Genomic DNA, 18880 nt, shown 5'->3' with positions numbered 1-18880 from the left:
GAGAGCTACCATCGGCTATTATGGCGGCCCACACAATCACCATGACCGGCGCTTGTGTTCTGGTGGCCAACCGAAGGTGCATATTTTCAGCCGACCTCTTGGCAAGTAAACACGATCATTTTGTTTGTTTACAAACAGCTGGACAACGAATGTTTTCTCATCGGAGAGAGAGAGAGAGAGAGAAAAAACCAAATTCGGCAGTTTACCACTTTTGGCCAAGCGAAGCAACTCTTTAGCTCTTTTGAGTCTATTTTCTTTCTGTTGCGGTGTAAGTTCTTGCACTTTTTGGAATTTCAATGGCTTTACCCCGAGCTCATGCTTCAATGTTTACCGAATGGAATATTGCGATATGTTCAGCTCACGAGCCATTTTCGCGACTGCCACTGCGATGCGGGTTTCTTTACTTTTCGCACCATTTCTATTAAAGTTGCTGTTTTCTTCCGTCCACTTCCTTGACGTCGAACTACGCTACCAGTATCACGGTAAAGGCACCGAGCGATAGTACGAGACACAAAAGATTTATTCACATTTAAATTCTGGAGTGCTCTATTCATAGCCACTTGTGGTTTTCCAGCAAAAAATATATAAATCCGAAAAAATATATATTTTTTTAAATCCAGGCTTGAAATTATGCTCAAAACTATATTTTTAAAAAATCCACGCCTAGAATATACTTTCTAAAAAATATTTTTAAAATATCCATTTGAAAAAATATTTTAAAAAATCCACGCCTAGAATATACTTTCGAAAAAATATTTTTAAAAAATCCCAGCGTGAAATTATTCTTTAAAAAAATATTTAAAAAAAAAAATCAGGCTTAGATCCACGCCCAGAATTATAATTTAAAGAAATATTAAAAAAAAATTACACTATCACGCTCGAATTCCATCACGAATAATTTTTTTTTTGAAAAATTGTCACCAAAATGTCTTTGTACGCTTGTAAACAATATAATGAGCTGTCACTGGAATAATTTTAACAGCTGTCGGACGAGCGGCTTAGAAATGACAGCAGTCTGAAGTTGGTTGCAGTTTTTTTCATCTTTCCCTGTAAGTAAAAAATTCGAAAACTTACTCCATATCCCAATCCTATACTCCGCCAATAATGTCTATTAAAAATTTCAGGATTCCAGCTCCATCCATTGCTCCAAATTAAAATTGTACTAAATTTAGTACCGTTTAGTACATTTCGTAAATATGAGCAGCCACATCCAAAACTACTTTCTTAAATCGACCCTACTCCTCAACTTTGATTCCCTTTCTAAATTTTAAGTTTTTAACTCTAACCGTTCACATGATACGAAATGGTACCAAATGTAGTACATTTAAGTACTTTTCGTACACTTATAGTGCGAATTTCCAAAATCTCTTTGGTACATTTAACATGCACTCCATCGGTGACCCTCATTCAAAATTGAAGAGTTCTAGCTCTACTACTTCCTCAAATACAAAGGCTATCATATTTGGTACCTTTTAATACTTTTCGTACCTTTCTAGTACGAATTTCCAAAAACCCAGCCTTATCTGACCCTTTCACACCAAGAGTGACCCTCACACAAAATATCAAGATTCCAGCTTCGGCCGTTTCGTCTGGGCGTTGATGAAGCCTTAAGACAGTCAGTCAATTCCTTTACTTTTTATCAACTCAAAACAAAAAAAAAAAAAAAAAAAAAACTAAAATAACTCAAATTCTCCAAAAAATCGGGACAAAAATATCCGTTAAATTAAAAACAATTTCCGCTCCTAAAAAAAAATCCGTCCCTCAAAATTTTAAATATCCCACTTTCCATCAATTAGCCATGCATGCGTTTGGCTAAAGCTTTAACCAGCCATTTACATTGGAATTGCATTAATTTGCCCTCTCTCCCTCACCCCTCCACACCTTCACATCATCACATCACCCAGCCTCATCTGACCGCAGAACATTTCAAAATTTGTTATGTACATGGGAAAAACAAGCATGTGAGTCACATAACCAAATCCCTCGATGCCAAAACTAGGCCTATGGTCTACTGCAACTGTCCGAAAAGGGTCGAGCCGGGTTGGGCGGCTAACCACAAAACATTATGAATTTCCTTTCAAAAGCTGATGTTGTTGGTCGCCATGTGCGGTGACAACTGAAATCGACGACAGTTTTTTTTTTTGCCATGCTTTTGTCGGTTGGTTATTGGCCATTGGTGACATTGCATCATGTACATATCACCATCATCATCATCGTCATCAGCGAAATATATATCGGCCCTTAGCAGCAAAATGGATAAGAATCAAAAAATAAAACGAAAATAAAAACCAAATGGCATACAAATTATTCAAGAGTTTGCGTTCAGAGGAACAGATGTGGATGCTTAAATGGGAAATTGCGAAAAAATAATTAATTCTCAATAAATTGAAAAAAATGAGAGTGTGAATCCGCCCTGAATTAAGATTTCTATTCTGTGGAAAGAATAAAAAAAATATATTTGTTCTTAAAAAATCAGGGATTCTTAAAAAAAGGGATTTTTAAAATTAATTTTTAAAGGGACACTGAGACCTCTAAACGTTGGTTTTTAAAACTAATTTTTTAAGAGACCCTCACCCCCTTCAAACGTAGATTTTTAAAACAAATTTTTAAAGAGACCCTCAGACCTTTAAACGTGAATTTTCAAAACTAATTTTTAAAGAGACCCTCAGACCTTTAAACGTCGATTTTTAAAACTAATTTCTAAGGAGACCCTCAGCCCTATAAACGTGGATTTTTAAAACTAATTTTTAAAGAGACCCTCAGACCTTTAAACGTGCATTTTCAAAACTAATTTTTAAAGAGACCCTCAGACCTTTAAACGTGAATTTTCAAAACTAATTTTTAAAGAGACCCTCAGACCTTTAAACGTGGATTTTTAAAACTAATTTTTAAAGAGACTCTCAGACCTTTAAACGTGAATTTTCAAAACTAATTTTTAAAGAGACCCTCAGACCTTTAAACGTGGATTTTTAAAACTAATTTTTAAAGAGACCCTTTTAAAACTAATTTTTAAAGAGACCCTCAGACCTTTAAACGTGGATTTTTAAAACTAATTTTTAAAGAAACCCTTTTAAAACTAATTTTTAAAGAGACCCTCAGACCTTTAAACGTGGATTTTTAAAACTAATTCCTAAAGAGACCCTCAGACCTTTAAACGTGCATTTTTAAAACTAATTTTTAAAGAGACCCTCAGACCTTTAAACGTGGATTTTTAAAAATAATTTTTAAAGAGACCCTCAGACCTTTAAACGTGGATTTTTAAAACTAATTTTTAAAGAGACCCTCAGACCTTTAAACGTGGATTTTTAAAAATAATTTTTAAAGAGACCCTCAGACCTTTAAACGTGGATTTTTAAAAATAATTTTTAAAGAGACCCTCAGACCTTTAAACGTGGATTTTTAAAACTAATTTTTAAAGAGACCCTTTTAAAACTAATTTTTAAAGAGACGCTCAGACCTTTAAACGTGGATTTTTAAAACTAATTTTTAAAGAAACCCTTTTAAAACTAATTTTTAAAGAGACCCTCAGACCTTTAAACGTGGATTTTTAAAACTAATTCCTAAAGAGACCCTCAGACCTTTAAACGTGAACTTCAAAACTAATTTTTAAAGAGACCCTCAGACCTTTAAACGTGCATTTTTAAAACTAATTTTTAAAGAGACCCTCAGACCTTTAAACGTGGATTTTTAAAAATAATTTTTAAAGAGACCCTCAGACCTTTAAACGTGGATTTTTAAAACTAATTTTTAAAGAGACCCTCAGACCTCTAAACGTGGATTTTTAAAGTAATTTTTAAAGAGACCCTCAGACCTTTAAACGTTGATATTTAAAACTAATTTTTAAAGAGACCCTCAGACCTTTAAACGTTGATATTTAAAACTAATTTTTAAAGAGACCCTCAGACCTTTAAACGTGGATTTCCAAAAGCAATTTTTAAAGAGACCCTCAGACCTTTAAACGTGGATTTCCAAAAGCAATTTTTAAAGAGACCCTCAGACCTTTAAACGTGGATTTCCAAAAGCAATTTTATTGGGACCCTCACACTCCTAAAACTTAATCTTTAAAATTAATTTCTAAAGGGACCATCAAACACCTATACGAGGATTTTTACAAACAAATTTTTAAAGGGTCTCTTAGACCTCTAAATGTGGATTTATAGAATTAATTTTTAATATTAACATCAAACCCCTAAACCTGAATTTTAAAAACTTATTTTTAAAGCGACCATGAGACTTCCAAACGTGGATTTTTAAAACCAATTTTTAAAGGGACTATCAGACACCTGAAATTCGAGTTTTAAAACTTAATTTTAAAGGGACTCTCAGACTCCGTGGATTTTTAAAATTAATTTTCAAAGGGAACCTCAGACTCCTAAGCGTGGATTTTGAAAAAAAAAATGTAAGGGGATAATAATTCAAAGAAATGTAGACTTTTAGGAGATCATCGGACCTTTAAACTCGGATTTTTAAAACAAATTTTTAAAGAAACACTCAGACCAATAAATGCCTATCTGACCCCAGAATGAGATTTCTTAAGTTAATTTTAATGGGAACCTCAGACTCCTAAACGCGGATTTTTCAAACCAATTTTTAATGGGACTCTCAGATTTTTAAAACTATTTTTTATAGGAAACATCAGGACCCCAAACCTGGATTTTTGAAACTGATTTTGAAAGGAACAATTAGATAAATAAATGTCGAATTTTCAAGAGACCATCTGATCACAGAATGAAGTTTCTTTTAACTAATTTTTAAAGAGACCTTCAGATTCCTAATCGTTTATTATTAAAACAAATGTTGAAAGGAACAATCTGGTAAATAAATGCCGAATTTTAGCTAGACCATCTGATGCCAGAGTGAAGATTTTTAGACAAATTTTTAAAGGGACCCCTGAAATTTGATTTTTAAAACAAATCTATATGTAGATTTTTAAATAGACTATCCAACCCTCAATGACGATTTTGAAAGTAGGAAATGCCAAGGAATTCCTACGAATTTAATGGTAATTATCACCCTGAAATCTGATAAAAATATTCGTTTCATAGAATTAACCTTTTCAGTATTAAATGAGGTGCTCATTCAGAGCAACGTGTTGATTCTAAAGTCTCCAACGATCAAATCGGTTTCAGGACATTTGGAGACGATCTAGGGGTATCCGTCCTTCCCTCTGTCTGCCTTGCTGGTGCGTACTGTAAGCCTTAAAGGAAGTATCTAAAAATATACGAAAAGTACTAAAATGTTAAAAAAATTAATATTTTGTATTGAACAAAAGGCATGAGCTAGAATTCTGAAATTTAAAATGAGACGCACTGATGGAGTGCAGGTTACATATACCATAGAGTTTCTGGAAAGTCGAACTTTAAGCTTTATGTGATAGACCTAAAAACTAGAAATTTTAAATAAAAGTCAAGGTTGAGGAGTAGAGTCGATGTATGGAGGTAATTTTTGAAGTGTGTATTCATGTATACGAAAAGTACTAAACGATACTAAATTTAGTACAATTTAAATTTGGAGGAACGGATGGAGCTGGAATCGTGAAATTTGAAATTAACATTAATGCCGGAGTGTAGGATTGGGATTTGGACGTAGTTTTCGAAATTTGTACCTATGTGCACGAAAAGTACTAAAGGGTAATAATAGTAAATTTTGGTACATTTCCGATTTGGGCTAAACGATAGAGCTCGAATTCTGAAATTTAGATATAAGATTACTATGGCATACTAGGACTAAGAAATGTAGACAGTTTTGGAAATTCGTACTTGTGTGTACTAAATGGTACTAAATTTGGTATAATTTCAATTTTGGGTCAAAAACTAGAGTTGGAATCCCGAAATTTGGAAAAAAAGATTTCCATTGGACTGTATGATGTGGGGAGTTATGAAAATCTGTACACTTAACTACAAAAAGGTACAAAATTTGGTACAACTTGGATTTGGGCGAACTAATTGAAAATTGGAAACAACATTACTGCCGGTCGATCCAGCAGGGTTGGAATCCTAAAATTTGGAATTGGGATTATTGTGGGAGTCAGAATTGGGGTATGTTGGAAGCTATGGAATTTCGTACTTATGTGTCCTTAATTGTACTAAATTTGGTACAAATTGGAATTGTGATGAACCGATGGAGCAGGAATTCAAAAAATTAGGAATGAGAGTCACTGAGTATAGGTGCACCAAAAGTTTTTAAATATTTGGACTTTAAGGTTACGAAAAGTTTCAAAATGGTACTAAACTTCTAAAATGGTACTCTTTGGTGTTATATGAACGGATACATCTAAAAACCTGAGATTTGGTATGGGAATTGAAGTTGGAAAATAAGGTGGTTTTGGAAAATTTGTACTAAATGTGCGAACTGTACTAAATGGTACCACATTTGGAACAGTTTGGTTTAAGGTGAACGGATGAAAAAAAAATGAAATTTCGTTTTGGGGTCTCTGTTGGTTGTAGGTTTGTGATACAGAGATGGACTTGGAAATGTCTAATACAAGTGCACGAAAAGTACTAAATGCTACAATATTTGGCACATTTTCGCATTGGGTGAATAGATAGTGCTTGAAATCTGAAACTTAGTATTGTTTAGCCTTGACATATGGAGGTGATGTTGGGAATGTGTATTATAAATGTACGAAAAGTAATAAATGGTACAATATTTGGAATTGGGTGAAGGGAGATTTCTGGAATCCTCAAATTTGATATTGAGGTCTTTGTTAGTACCTGGAAATGGGATATGGAGGTGTTTTTGGAAATTAGTACTTTAATTGTACAAAAAGTGCTAAATGGTACTAAATTTGATATGAGGTTAAGGGATTGGACTGGAAACCTCAAATTTTATATTGGGAACTCTGTTGGTATATGAAATTGAGACATGGAGGTTGTTACTAAGTACTAAATAATACTATATTTGGTACAATTTGGCATTGGGTTAGCGTCATAGTTTATATGCAGCCTGGACATATGGAGTTGGTTTCGGAAATGTGTACTATCATTGTACAAAAGTACTAAATTTGATATTGGTTTAAGGGTTGGGGCTGAAAACCTCAAATTTGATATTTAGGTCTTTGTTAGTATCCGGAAATGATATATGGAGGCTGGTAATTTCATATTGAAGTCTCTGTTGGTATTTGGTTGTTTTGCAAATGTGTACAATATTTATTCGAAAAGTACGAGGATGTACTAAATTTGGTTTGGATAGCTCTGTAATCCTCAAATATGATATTGAGGTCCATATTAGTGTCAGTGGTTGAGATATTAAGTTTATTTCAGAAATGCGTCCTATATTTGTACCAAAAGTACTTAATGGTACTAATGGTACCAATTTGATATTGAGGTCTCTGTTAGCATCCGCTGTTGGAATGTGGTGGTGGGTTTGCAAATGCGTACAAAAATTGTACGAAAAGTGCTAAGTGGTACTAAATTTGGTATTTGGTGGAGCTGAAATCCCAAAATTTGATATTGATGCCTCTGTTGGTATATGGGATTGTAATATGAAGGTGGTTTTGGAAATGTGTGCAATAAATGTACGAAAAGTACTAAATAAATTGAACTAACCCAGATATATATATATATATATATATATATATATATATATATATATATATATATATATATATATATATATATATATATATATATATATATATATATATATATGTTGCGATTACTGTTGACGTCTCGGATTGAGATATGGAAGGGTTTGCAAATAAGAACTACAATTGTACGAAAGGTACTAAATCTTACTAAATTTGGTATTGATTGATTTCGTATAGCTGGAATCCCGAAATTTGATATTGAGATCCTGTTAGATTATCTTGGGTTTGATGGAATTGAGATATGGAGATGGTTTTTAGGAAATGTGTACTAAAATTGTACATAAAGTACTAAATAGTACTAAATTTAGTATTTGGTGAAAGAATGAAGCTGGAATTCTAAAATTTGATATTGAAGCCTCTGTAGGCATGTGGAGAGAGCTGAAACCGTCAATTTTTATACATTTGCAATTTCTGTTACCAGTACTAAAATTATATGAAAAGTACTAAATGTTACTAAAATTGGTAATGATAGAATGCAAATAGCTAGGATCCCGAAATTTAATATTGAGGTCCAGTCGGATTATCTTGGGTGTGATGGGATTGAGATATCGAGATTATTTTTGAAATATATACTGTATTTGTACGAAAAGTAATAAATAGTACAAAATTTGTTATTGGGTTAAGGAATAAAGCTGAAATCTTGAAATTTGATATGGATATCACTCTTGGGGTCTGTGGAAGGAAGGAACTTTTTTTTTTGGATATGAGTACAATAGTTGTACTAAATGGTAATAAATTTGGTAATGGGGGATTTTTAAGGAAAATTCGTACATTAGCTATACGAAAAGAACGCAATGTTATTAAAATTGGTATAGATTGAAAAGATAGAGCTGGAAAAAAAAACTGAGGCCTAATTTTTTCAATGAGACATTTTTATACCCTCCACCATAGTATGGAGGGTATATTAAGTATGTCATTCCGTTTGTAACAAATCAAAATATATACATTTTAGACCCGACAAAGTATAAATATTCGTGATCACCATAAAATTTTATGTCGATTTAGCGATTTCCGTCCGCCTGTCCCTCTATGGAAACGAACGAACGAAAATTTTATAAAATGTAAATTTGTATAAAATGATAAAATTTTACTTAAATGTATATTATGTCTGCTGGACTTTTGGTATTGAAAATGGGCCATGTAGGTCCATGGTGTAGCCCCCCTATAACGGCACCTTCCGATATTGGGTATTTTGATGATTTTATGGACATTATTCACCGGAATTGTTTCAAATTTGGTATTTAAAGTTCGTAATGGATACTACAGCCTATCCGTGCAGGTCTACGCCTTCGTACAGCCCCATATAATCGTACCTTCCGATATTCGGTATTTTGATGATTTTAGCGACAATATTCACCGGAATTGTTTCAAATTTGGTATTTGAAGTTCGCAATGGCCAATGACAGAAAATTGTCCGTGCAGGTCTACGCCTTCGTATAGCTCTCCCATAACGGCACCTCCCGATATTCGGTATTTTGATGATTTTAGCTAGAATTGTCTCAAATTTCGCATTTGAAGTTCGTAATTGATACTACAGCCTTAGACAGGAAATGGGCCATGAAGATCCACGTCTTCGTATTGCCCCCATATAACTGTACCCCGGATTTTCGGTATTTGGATGGTTTTAGCGACATTATTCTTTGGAATTTTTTCAAATGTGGTATTTGAAGTTCGTAATGGATACTGCAGTCTAAGACAGAAAATTGTCTGTACAGGTCCACGTCTTCGTATAGCCCCCATATAACGTTACCCCCCGGATTTTCGGTATTTGGATGGTTTTAGCGACATTATTTACCGGAATTGTTTCAAATTTGGTATTTGAAGTTCGTATTAGATACTACAGCCTATGACAGAAGATTGTCTGTGCAGGTCCAGGTATGGTACCTCCCTATATTCGGTATTTTATTTATTTTAGCTAAATTATAAACAGATTTTTTTCAAGTTTAGCATTTGAATATTATAGTAGCTTATGATAAAAGTTACCTGCAGGTCCGCGTCGTCGTATAGACCCTAATATACGGCTACATTTGGTATTTTTAAGATTTTAACAGAATTTTTTGGATTTTTTTTTTTTTTTGAAAATTGCCAAATTTGTGTTCGGCCCGCCCGAACTTACAACTTTTTTATTATTATTATTTTTTTTTTTTTAATTTTCGCATTTGAATATTGTAATGGCCTATGACAAAAATTGCCTATGCAGGTCCACGTTGTCGTATAGACCCCCATATAAGGGCTATATTCGGCATTTTTAAGATTTTATAAGAATTTTTTATAAGAATTTATGTTTTTGAAAATGGCCAAATTTGTTCCAAATGGTGGAGATTATTCAAAGTTCGGCCCGGACGAACTTACATCTTTTTTACTTGTTTTCTATAGTAAAATCAGGTCCCAGTTTTAGGAAGGTATTAGGTAGTTGGTGAAGGGATAGAGCTGGGAAAAAGCTGGGTTTAATTTTGTTTCTATAGAAAAAATCAGTTCCCCGTTTTAGTTTCGAAAAAGGTAGGCCCAAGGTTCACCTGAGGCTTCCTCTCAATAGAAAATATCAAGCCTAACAGTTTTTTTTTTCGGTAAAAAATATTATTCAAATTTTCATTCTTTTAAATACAATTTTTCAAACTTTAATCAAGTTTTAAGCAATTTACTTAAAACTTAGCACGTTTCAACCCCTAATAGAATATGGAACATCAAAATTATCTATAGATTTTGCTAAAAATTTTTTGTTAATAACCCACATTTAAAAATCAATTATATTTTGGTTGGATTTTTTAATGGATTTTTTTGTTTGCAAATTTTCCTCGATTTAATTATTTTTTAAAAAAAAAAAACAAAACGTTTGTTGTCAATAACAACAACATATGATGTTTTGATGTTTCGAAAATATTGAAATTGCCAGTCGACAAGTTGTGCGTAACTATGAATTACGTATTAGTTTTACTCTTGCTATGGAGCTGTTCCACAGAAATAGTTAATTCCTCGGGCCGTTTTACAAATATCAAATGTATTTCCTTGGATGAGGACTTCACCACCGTCACCCAGTGTTCCCTGAAAATGGTGAAGCGTAATGTGGTCGGACTGAATATATATTGTCAACTGCATAAGGGACCGGTTAGTAATGTAACAGTGAGTAGACTTCCATGCCATACGCCATTCAAAGAGAGATTGTGGAATATGCCGTACAATCTGTAACCTCCAAAAAATTGGGGTCCTCGACTTATTTATTATTTTTTGTTTTTTTGGAGAGGCGTTTTTATACCCTCCACCATAGAATGGAGGGTATATTAAGTTTGTAATTCCGTTTGTAACACCTCGAAGCATACATTTTAGACCCCACAAAGTATATACATTCTTGATCAGCATTAAAATTCTATGTCGATTTAGCAATGTCCGTGCGTCTTTCCGCCAATGAAATCATTATAGCTTCCGAATTAGCCATGTCCGCCCGTCTGTCCGTCTGTGGAAATCACTCTAACTTCCGAACGAATTGAAGTAGATTGATAAAATTTTACTCAAATGTATGTTATGTCTGCAGGACTTTTGGTATTGAAAATGGGTCATGTAGGCTCAAGTCTTCGTATAGCCCCCATATAACGGTACCTCCCCATATTCGGTATTTTGGTGATTTTAGCGACATTATTTAACGGAATTGTTTCAAATTTGGTATTTGAAGTTCGTAATGGATACTACAGCCTAAGGCAGAAAATGGGTCATGTAGGTCCACGCCTTTGTATAGCCCCCATATAACGGTACCCCCCGATATTCGGTATTTTCTTGATTTTAGCGACATTATTTACCGGAACTATTTTAAATTTGGTATTTGAATTTCGTAATAGATACTACAGCCTAAGACAAAAAATGGATCATGTAGGTCCACGTCTTCGTATAGCCCCCATATAACGGTACTTCCCGATATTCGGTATTTTGATGATTTTAGCGACATTTTTTACCGGAATTGTTCCAAATTTAGTATTTGAAGTTCGTAAAGGATACTACAATCTACGACAGAAAATTGTCTGTGCAGGTCCACGTCTTCGTATAGCCCCCATATAACGGTACCTCCCTATATTCGGTATTTTGGTGATTTTAGCGACATTATTTACCGAAATTGTTTCAAATTTGGTATTTGAAGTTCGTAATGGATACTACATCCTAAGACAGAAAACGAACCATTTAGGTCCACGTCTTCGTATAGCCCCCATATGACGGTACCCCCCGATATTCGGTATTTTGATGATTTTAGCGACATTTTTTACCGGAATTGTTCCAAATTTAGTATTTGAAGTTCGTAAAGGATACTACAATCTACGACAGAAAATTGTCTGTGCAGGTCCACGTCTTCGTATAGCCCCCATATAACGGTACCTCCCCATATTCGGTATTGTGGTGATTTTAGCGACATTATTTACCGAAATTGTTTCAAATTTGGTATTTGAAGTTCGTAATGGATACTACAGCCTATGACAAAAAATTGTCTGTGCAGGTTCACGTCTTCGTAGCGCCCCCATAAACCGGTTCCTCCCGATATTCGATATTTTGACGATATTAGGTACAATACCCACCGAAATGGTTTGAGATGTCGTATTTGAAGTTCGTAATGGATGTTACAGCCTGTGACAGAAAATTGTCTGTCCAGGTCCATGTCTTCGAATAGCCCCCATATAACGACATTCGGTATTTTAATAATTTTAGCGACATTTTTCACCGGACTTGTTTCAAATTTCGCATTGGAAGTTCGTAATGGATACTACAGCCTATGCCAAAAAATTGTCAGTGCAGGTCCAAGTTTTATAACCCCCCTGGTACCCCCCTATATTCGGTATTTTGATAATTTTGATAAACAGATTTTATTTTTTTGAAAATTGCAAAATTTGTACCAAATGGTGGAGGGTATTCAAAGTTCCCGGCCGAAATTACAGTTTTTTTTACTTTTTTTTTTTGGAAAATCCTTTTTTTTTTCTCTCACTAACCAAATCTCCTCTTTATGTGTAGGAATAATTGGTGTTGGTACAAAAAATAATGACAAAAATATTTGCTTTTTTATTTCAGGTCAATGTGGCCCTCTACAAAAAATCCAACGGCTATCAGCCATTTTTGATAAATGCCACTGCGGACTTGTGTAAATTCTTTGAGAATCGTAAAAAATATCAGATATTTATGATATTATCTCAGTACTTTTTGCGTAATTCGAATGTGAATCACACCTGTCCCTATGATGTAAGTCAATTATTTTCTTTTATTTTGGGCTGCTGAGTTGGAGTTCTGGGGAAAAGAAGGAAAAACAAGTTGTCTGACATTGTACAATTTTTAAGGTCGGAATTAAAAAGTGTTAGATAGTTTGAGTTCAACAAATTTTCCTCAATACGATTTTCGAACGGTTATATAAAAATTTGCAAAATTCCAAAAAGTACTTCATAAATTACAACTAATGTGTCTTAACAAGTAAAAAAGCTGTAAGTTCAGCCGGGCTGAACTTTGAATACCCTCCACCATTTGGAACGAATTTGACAATTCTCAAAAACAATAAAATCTTAAAATGCGCAATGTAGCTGTTTTATTAGGGTCTATATGACGACATGGACCTGCATAGGTAACGTTTGTCATAAGCCATTACAATACTCAAAAGCGAAACTTAAAACAAACTTGTAACAATGTAGCTAAAATCGTCAAAATACCGAATATCGGGAGGTACCCTTATATGGGGTTATACGAAGACGTGGACCGGCACAGACAATTTTCTGCCTTAGGCTGTATTATCCATTACGAAGCTCAAATGCCAAATTGGAAACAATTCCGGTGAATAATGTCGCTAAAATCCTCAAAATACCGAATATCGGGAGGTACCGTTATATGGGGCTACACGAAGACGAGGGCCTACACAGACAATTTTCTGTCTTAGGCTCTAGTATCAATAACGAACTTAAATACCAAATTTGAAATAATTCCGGTAAATAATGGTGGTAAAATCATCAAAATACCGAATGTCGGGAGGTACCGTTATGTGGGGGCTACACGAAGATGTGGACCGATACAGACGATTTTCTGTCTTAGGCTCTAGTATCAATAACGAACTTAAATACCAAATTTGAAACAATTCCGGCGAATAATGTCGCTAAAAACATCAAAATACCGAATATCGGGAGGTACCGTTATATGGGGGTAATACGAAGACGTGGACCGGCACAGAAAATCTCCTGTCATAGGATGTATTATCCATTACGAACATCAAATACCAAATTTAAAAGATATCCGGGGAATAATGTCGCTAAAATCAACAAAGTATCGAATATCGGGAGGTACCGTTATATGGGGACTACACCAAAACGTGGACCCACATGGCCCATTTTCAATATCAAAACTCCTGCAGACATAACATACATTTGAGTAAAATTTTATCAATCTACTTCAATTCGTTCGGAAACTAGAGTTATTTCCACAGATGGACATCGCTAAATCGACATAGAATTTTAATGCTGATCAAGAATATACTTACTTTGTGGGGTCTAAAATGTATATTTCGAGGTGTTACAAACGGTATGACAAACTTAATATACCCTTCATACTATGGTAGAGGGCATAAAAATTAGAATTCCAAAGTCAAAAAATTCACCTTTTTTATGAAGTCCATTAAAAAATTTCAATTCCTGTCCGGAAACCATTTTCTGCAGCCCTTCAAACACCAATAAATTTTCAAATAAATAAAATAATTCTTAAATTTTATTTCAGCATGACATAATTGTGGATAATCTTATTTTGGACAGCGCACTGTTCGCAACAGTGCCACTGCAAAATGGAGACTACATGTTCAAAGTATTAGCTGGAATTTTGAACTCTTGGAAAGTTGAATTTAATGTATTTTTTCGTAAAAATTAAAAATTCAAAATGATCGAAGCACATAATATATATCTTAAAGGTAGACCAATATTAATCATTGTAATAGAATTACTAGTGAACTTGCTGCACACTTCGTAGTGAAGAAAAAAAAAGAAAATAAAATCAATAAAGAATGTTTAAAAGTCGGACGGGGCCGACGTTATGAGAGCCTACACCACATGCTGCGAAAGAAACTAATATATGTATGTTATATCCCAGTCTGAATCGATTTCCAATAAATTTGACAGAGGCATTTGTGTCTCTCGATTTGATTGAAAAATATTTATCGGAACTATACCTATATCTTAACCGATTTCCCAAAAATATATCCCATTTGAGCTGATATACTATTCGTGCAAATCGAACGTAAAATCGGAGAGAGAGATGTGAATGGGAGCTAAATTTTTACTTTTTTTTGAATTTTATTGAATGAAAGAAAAAAATTTCGGAAATAGCGAATTGTTCACTTTTAGCATCTTTATGGCCTTCAAACGGCCAATGAAACCATCACACGCTGCCCGAATGTTGCTCTGCGGAATTTGGGCCATTCCCGACGAAGCGCTTGCTTGAGGTGATCGACAATTTGGTATTTTTTAGTGCCAACCTTGCTTTCCAAAATACTCCAGACACAATAGTCCAATGGATTGGTATCCAGAGATTTTGGTGGCCATTGTGCGCTGGAAACGAAGCGAGAAACCTCGTTTTGTAACCATTCTTGGGTGGCGGTGGCGTGCTGAGTGCGATGGTGCTGAGTCCTGCTGGAATGTCCAAGGTCGGCGGCCAAAATGTTTGCGTTTTGCCCAAGGCTTTAATACACCCTCCAAAATAGTTATGCGATAATATTCGGTATTTATTCTAAAGCCATGGTCGATTAATACGATCAGAGAGCGACCATCGGCTGTTATGACAGCTCACACCATCACCATGGCCACCGCTTGAGTTCTGGTGGCCAGCCGAAGGTGCACATTTTCAGCTGACCTCTATTGCAAGTAAACACGATCATTTTGTTTGTCTACAAACTGCTGGACAACGAATGTTTTCTCATCGGAGAAAACCAAATTCGGCAGTTTACAACTTTCGGCTAAGAGAAGCAACTCTTTAGCTCTTTTGAGTCTATTTTCTTTCTGTTGCGGTTTTTGCACTTTTAGGAATCTCAATGACTTTATTCCGAGGTAATTTTTCAATATTTGCCGAATGGAATATTGCGAGATGTTCAGCTCACGGGCCATTTTTCGGCCAATGCGACGCGGTTTTCGATCAAGTCGCTTCTTTAGTTTTCGAACCTTTACTTCTGATGTTGCTGTTTTCTTCCGTCCACTTTCACTTCCTTGAGGTCGGGCTACGCTACCAGTATCACTGTAACGGGTAACGAGCGATGGTACGAGACACAAAAGATTTATTCACATTTAAATGCGGGAGTGCCCTAACGATAGCCACTTGTGGTTTTCCAGCCAAATATAAAGAAATCACACTATCACGCTTGAATTCCAGGTCGAATAACTTTTTTTCTGGAAAAATCTCAGATTCTAGCTTCAGTCATTTTGTCTGGGATAATAAACCCTTAAGTCAGTCAGCCAATTTTTTACTCTTTTATTAATATAGATAAACTGACTTTGGCTAAGGGTAAACATCCTTCGGTAAAATCGACCTCTACATTTTAATATTGTTAATTTCGGAATATATATGTATTAGATAAGATAAGAAAAAGTCCAGTAAAGAAAACCTTAAATTCGGGCGGGCCGACTTTATGATAACCTACACCACTTTGCATATTTAGTAGAGCTTCACATAACAAATAATAGTTTTAATGGAGAATTTGTGAGCATTAAATCATACCAACTATGAATATAGTAATAATTATGAGTCCAATGGAACAAATATATGGGAGGAATATCCTCCTCTGAATCGATTTCTACTAAATTTGTCGACGCATTTGCGCATTTTCAATTCGGGCTTGTATTATCGATTTGGTTCACTATTACCTTGAAATCGGCTATATATACATGGGAGCTATATCTAAATCTGAGCCGATCTCGATAAAATTTGGCAAAGGTATTTTTGAGCTATATTTGGTATATTTCCCCGAATATCGTTTATACGGAGTCCATATTACGGCTGTGGGTAACAAATATAACAAATCGGATGAACAGAATATATGGAAGCTATAGCTATATCTGAACCGATTTCCACCAAATTTGACATACTGGTTTCTAGACTCAATTTTGTCTTAAGTACCAAATTCCATTCCATTTGGGCTAATATTACACTTTCGGTGCACAATAAAAGGCAAATCGCACGAAGATATATATGGGAGCTATATCCAAACATTAACCGATATCCATAAAATTTAGCAAGAATATTTCTGAGTAATATTTGATATATTTTCCCAAATATCGTTGTTACAGAGTGCATATTACGGCTGCGGAGGACAAAAATAACTAATCGGACGAACAATATATATTATATATCTATATCTATCTATTATAAATCTGAACCGATTTCGATCAAATTCTGGTTGTACGTACAAACTTCCATACTATTTAGAACGATATTACACGTTTGGTGCACAATATAAGGCAAATCGGAAGAACATATATATGGGAGCTATATCTAAATTTTGACCTATTATCTCCAATTTCAATATGGTTCGTCCTTGGGCCAAACAAATGATTTTTGCAAAATTTCATCTGAATCGGGCAATAAATGCGACCTGTACTTTGGTTATAAAAATACATGGACAGACGGACGGACGGACATTCATAAATCGACTCAGAATGTGATTCTATGCAGATCATCAACAGGAACTATGGGTCTATCTCGTTTCCTTTTGCCTGTTACAAACAAATGCACAAAGACATAATACCCTGACCACCTTGTGGTGTAGGGTATAGTTAATAAAAATATAAAAACACTTCCTAATTCTTTGACATATCGAAAACACCAACACTATGCCTAAGCCTCATTTAACTTGACTTCATGATATCCCTTTTTGGCACCCTAGCGAAATCCATAAGTTTTTGGATAATAAACACAAAACGGTCATAAAATGTAATTGAATTCAAAGCGTTCATAACTCTGCCGTTTTTCCCCCTCCTTATGGAAGAGAATTCATATCCTTTTGCAATGTGCTATTTCTTCTCATTCGTTATGCATTTTTAATATTAGCTTGACATCCGAATGATAACATCCTCTTTACTCGGCCATAATAATGTTGGTTATGATTATTATCGCTTTGACTTTTGGTTGGCATACTTGTGGCTTCATCTTTGTATGCTTGTGTGTGTGTGAGTGTGGTACACAAATTAGGAGTTACACTGAGAGAGAGAGAGAGAGAAGGGCATCCATTTGATTTCATTGATATAAACAGGATTTTTTTTTGTTCTCACACATATTCTCTTGAAATATACAAAATTATATCCTCGCCCCCCAAAGAACATCGTAGCCAGAATTTTTCCTATTACATCCTGTCGTTTCTATTACATCCTTTTATTTTGGTCATTTTGCATGGCAGGGCAAGTATTTCGCCAACATCACCATACAAAATATCCTATAAAATTTATTAATATTATTAAATTGGCTCTAAGCCAGCTACTGAACAACTACAACAAAACATAATTGTTCCATGTCCAGCTCTTGAATGTTCTTCGTACAACACAATAAATGTTTCGTCCACCCTCCGTCCGTTTCGTCCTGCCTCTCTCAGTCTGTCGGTCTGTCTGAAGTTTGTTGTAACTGGTCTTTTGCTAATCTCTGTGGATCAGGATGGAGATGTATTCATTCATTGCAATATTATTACCACCACTACTCGCACCAATCTTTGGCATCAACGTCATCTGATATATTAGATATCGGAATCTGTATGTGGCATATATAGACATATGTATATTTTGAAAATGGATAATTGATGTAGAGGTGGCTGTATATTCGTTTTGATTATGAATAAGAATTTATCTTGATTTTAACATATGTATATGCACATATATGCATATAAATAGTATGCAGATTTTGTTGGTATGTACTTAGCCACAAATCAAAGTCAAATTGGCCACAGTAATTGTTTGTGAGAACATAAAACCGGATGTAAAATATATATGTCTTGAGGAAAATAAGATCCTCACACTGAACGACAAAAATTAATTTTTATACCCTCAGCCACATAGGTAGAGAGGGTATATATCATTTGATACGGTCAAAAGTGTCTCATCGAAATAACGTTTCTTTTAGGTCTCTTTGGACCAAATCCGTTTCAGTATATTTGGAGTCGATGTAGACGTTTCCGTCCGTCTATTTGTCTGTCTGGTGCGCCCGATATATCTCGAAGGAAATATCTGTTTTTGGCCAAACTTTGTAAATCGTAATATTATTATACCTACAGGCATATGGCTAGAGGGGGTCAAAACGTGCCTTTTGACCAAATCCTTTTCA

The 18880-nt window shown here is 34.7% G+C and overlaps 1 protein-coding gene across 1 annotated transcript; it reads left to right on the top strand.

The window, feature by feature from the left end:
• The first annotated feature begins 10501 nt into the window (after positions 1 to 10501).
• LOC101898150 (uncharacterized) lies at positions 10502 to 14455 on the top strand. The gene is made up of 3 exons (XM_005185863.2): positions 10502 to 10708; positions 12632 to 12799; positions 14309 to 14455. Exons 1-3 carry the CDS (start codon positions 10502 to 10504, stop codon positions 14453 to 14455), a joined length of 522 nt encoding a protein of 173 aa, XP_005185920.2.
• The last annotated feature ends 4425 nt before the right edge of the window (positions 14456 to 18880 follow it).

The sequence above is a fragment of the Musca domestica genome, unplaced genomic scaffold, assembly GCF_030504385.1.
Source record: "Musca domestica strain aabys unplaced genomic scaffold, Musca_domestica.polishedcontigs.V.1.1 62, whole genome shotgun sequence".
NCBI classification, from domain to species: domain Eukaryota; kingdom Metazoa; phylum Arthropoda; class Insecta; order Diptera; family Muscidae; genus Musca; species Musca domestica.
Note: the sequence above shows the minus strand (reverse complement) of the source record. Positions and strands in the feature narration are given on the sequence as shown.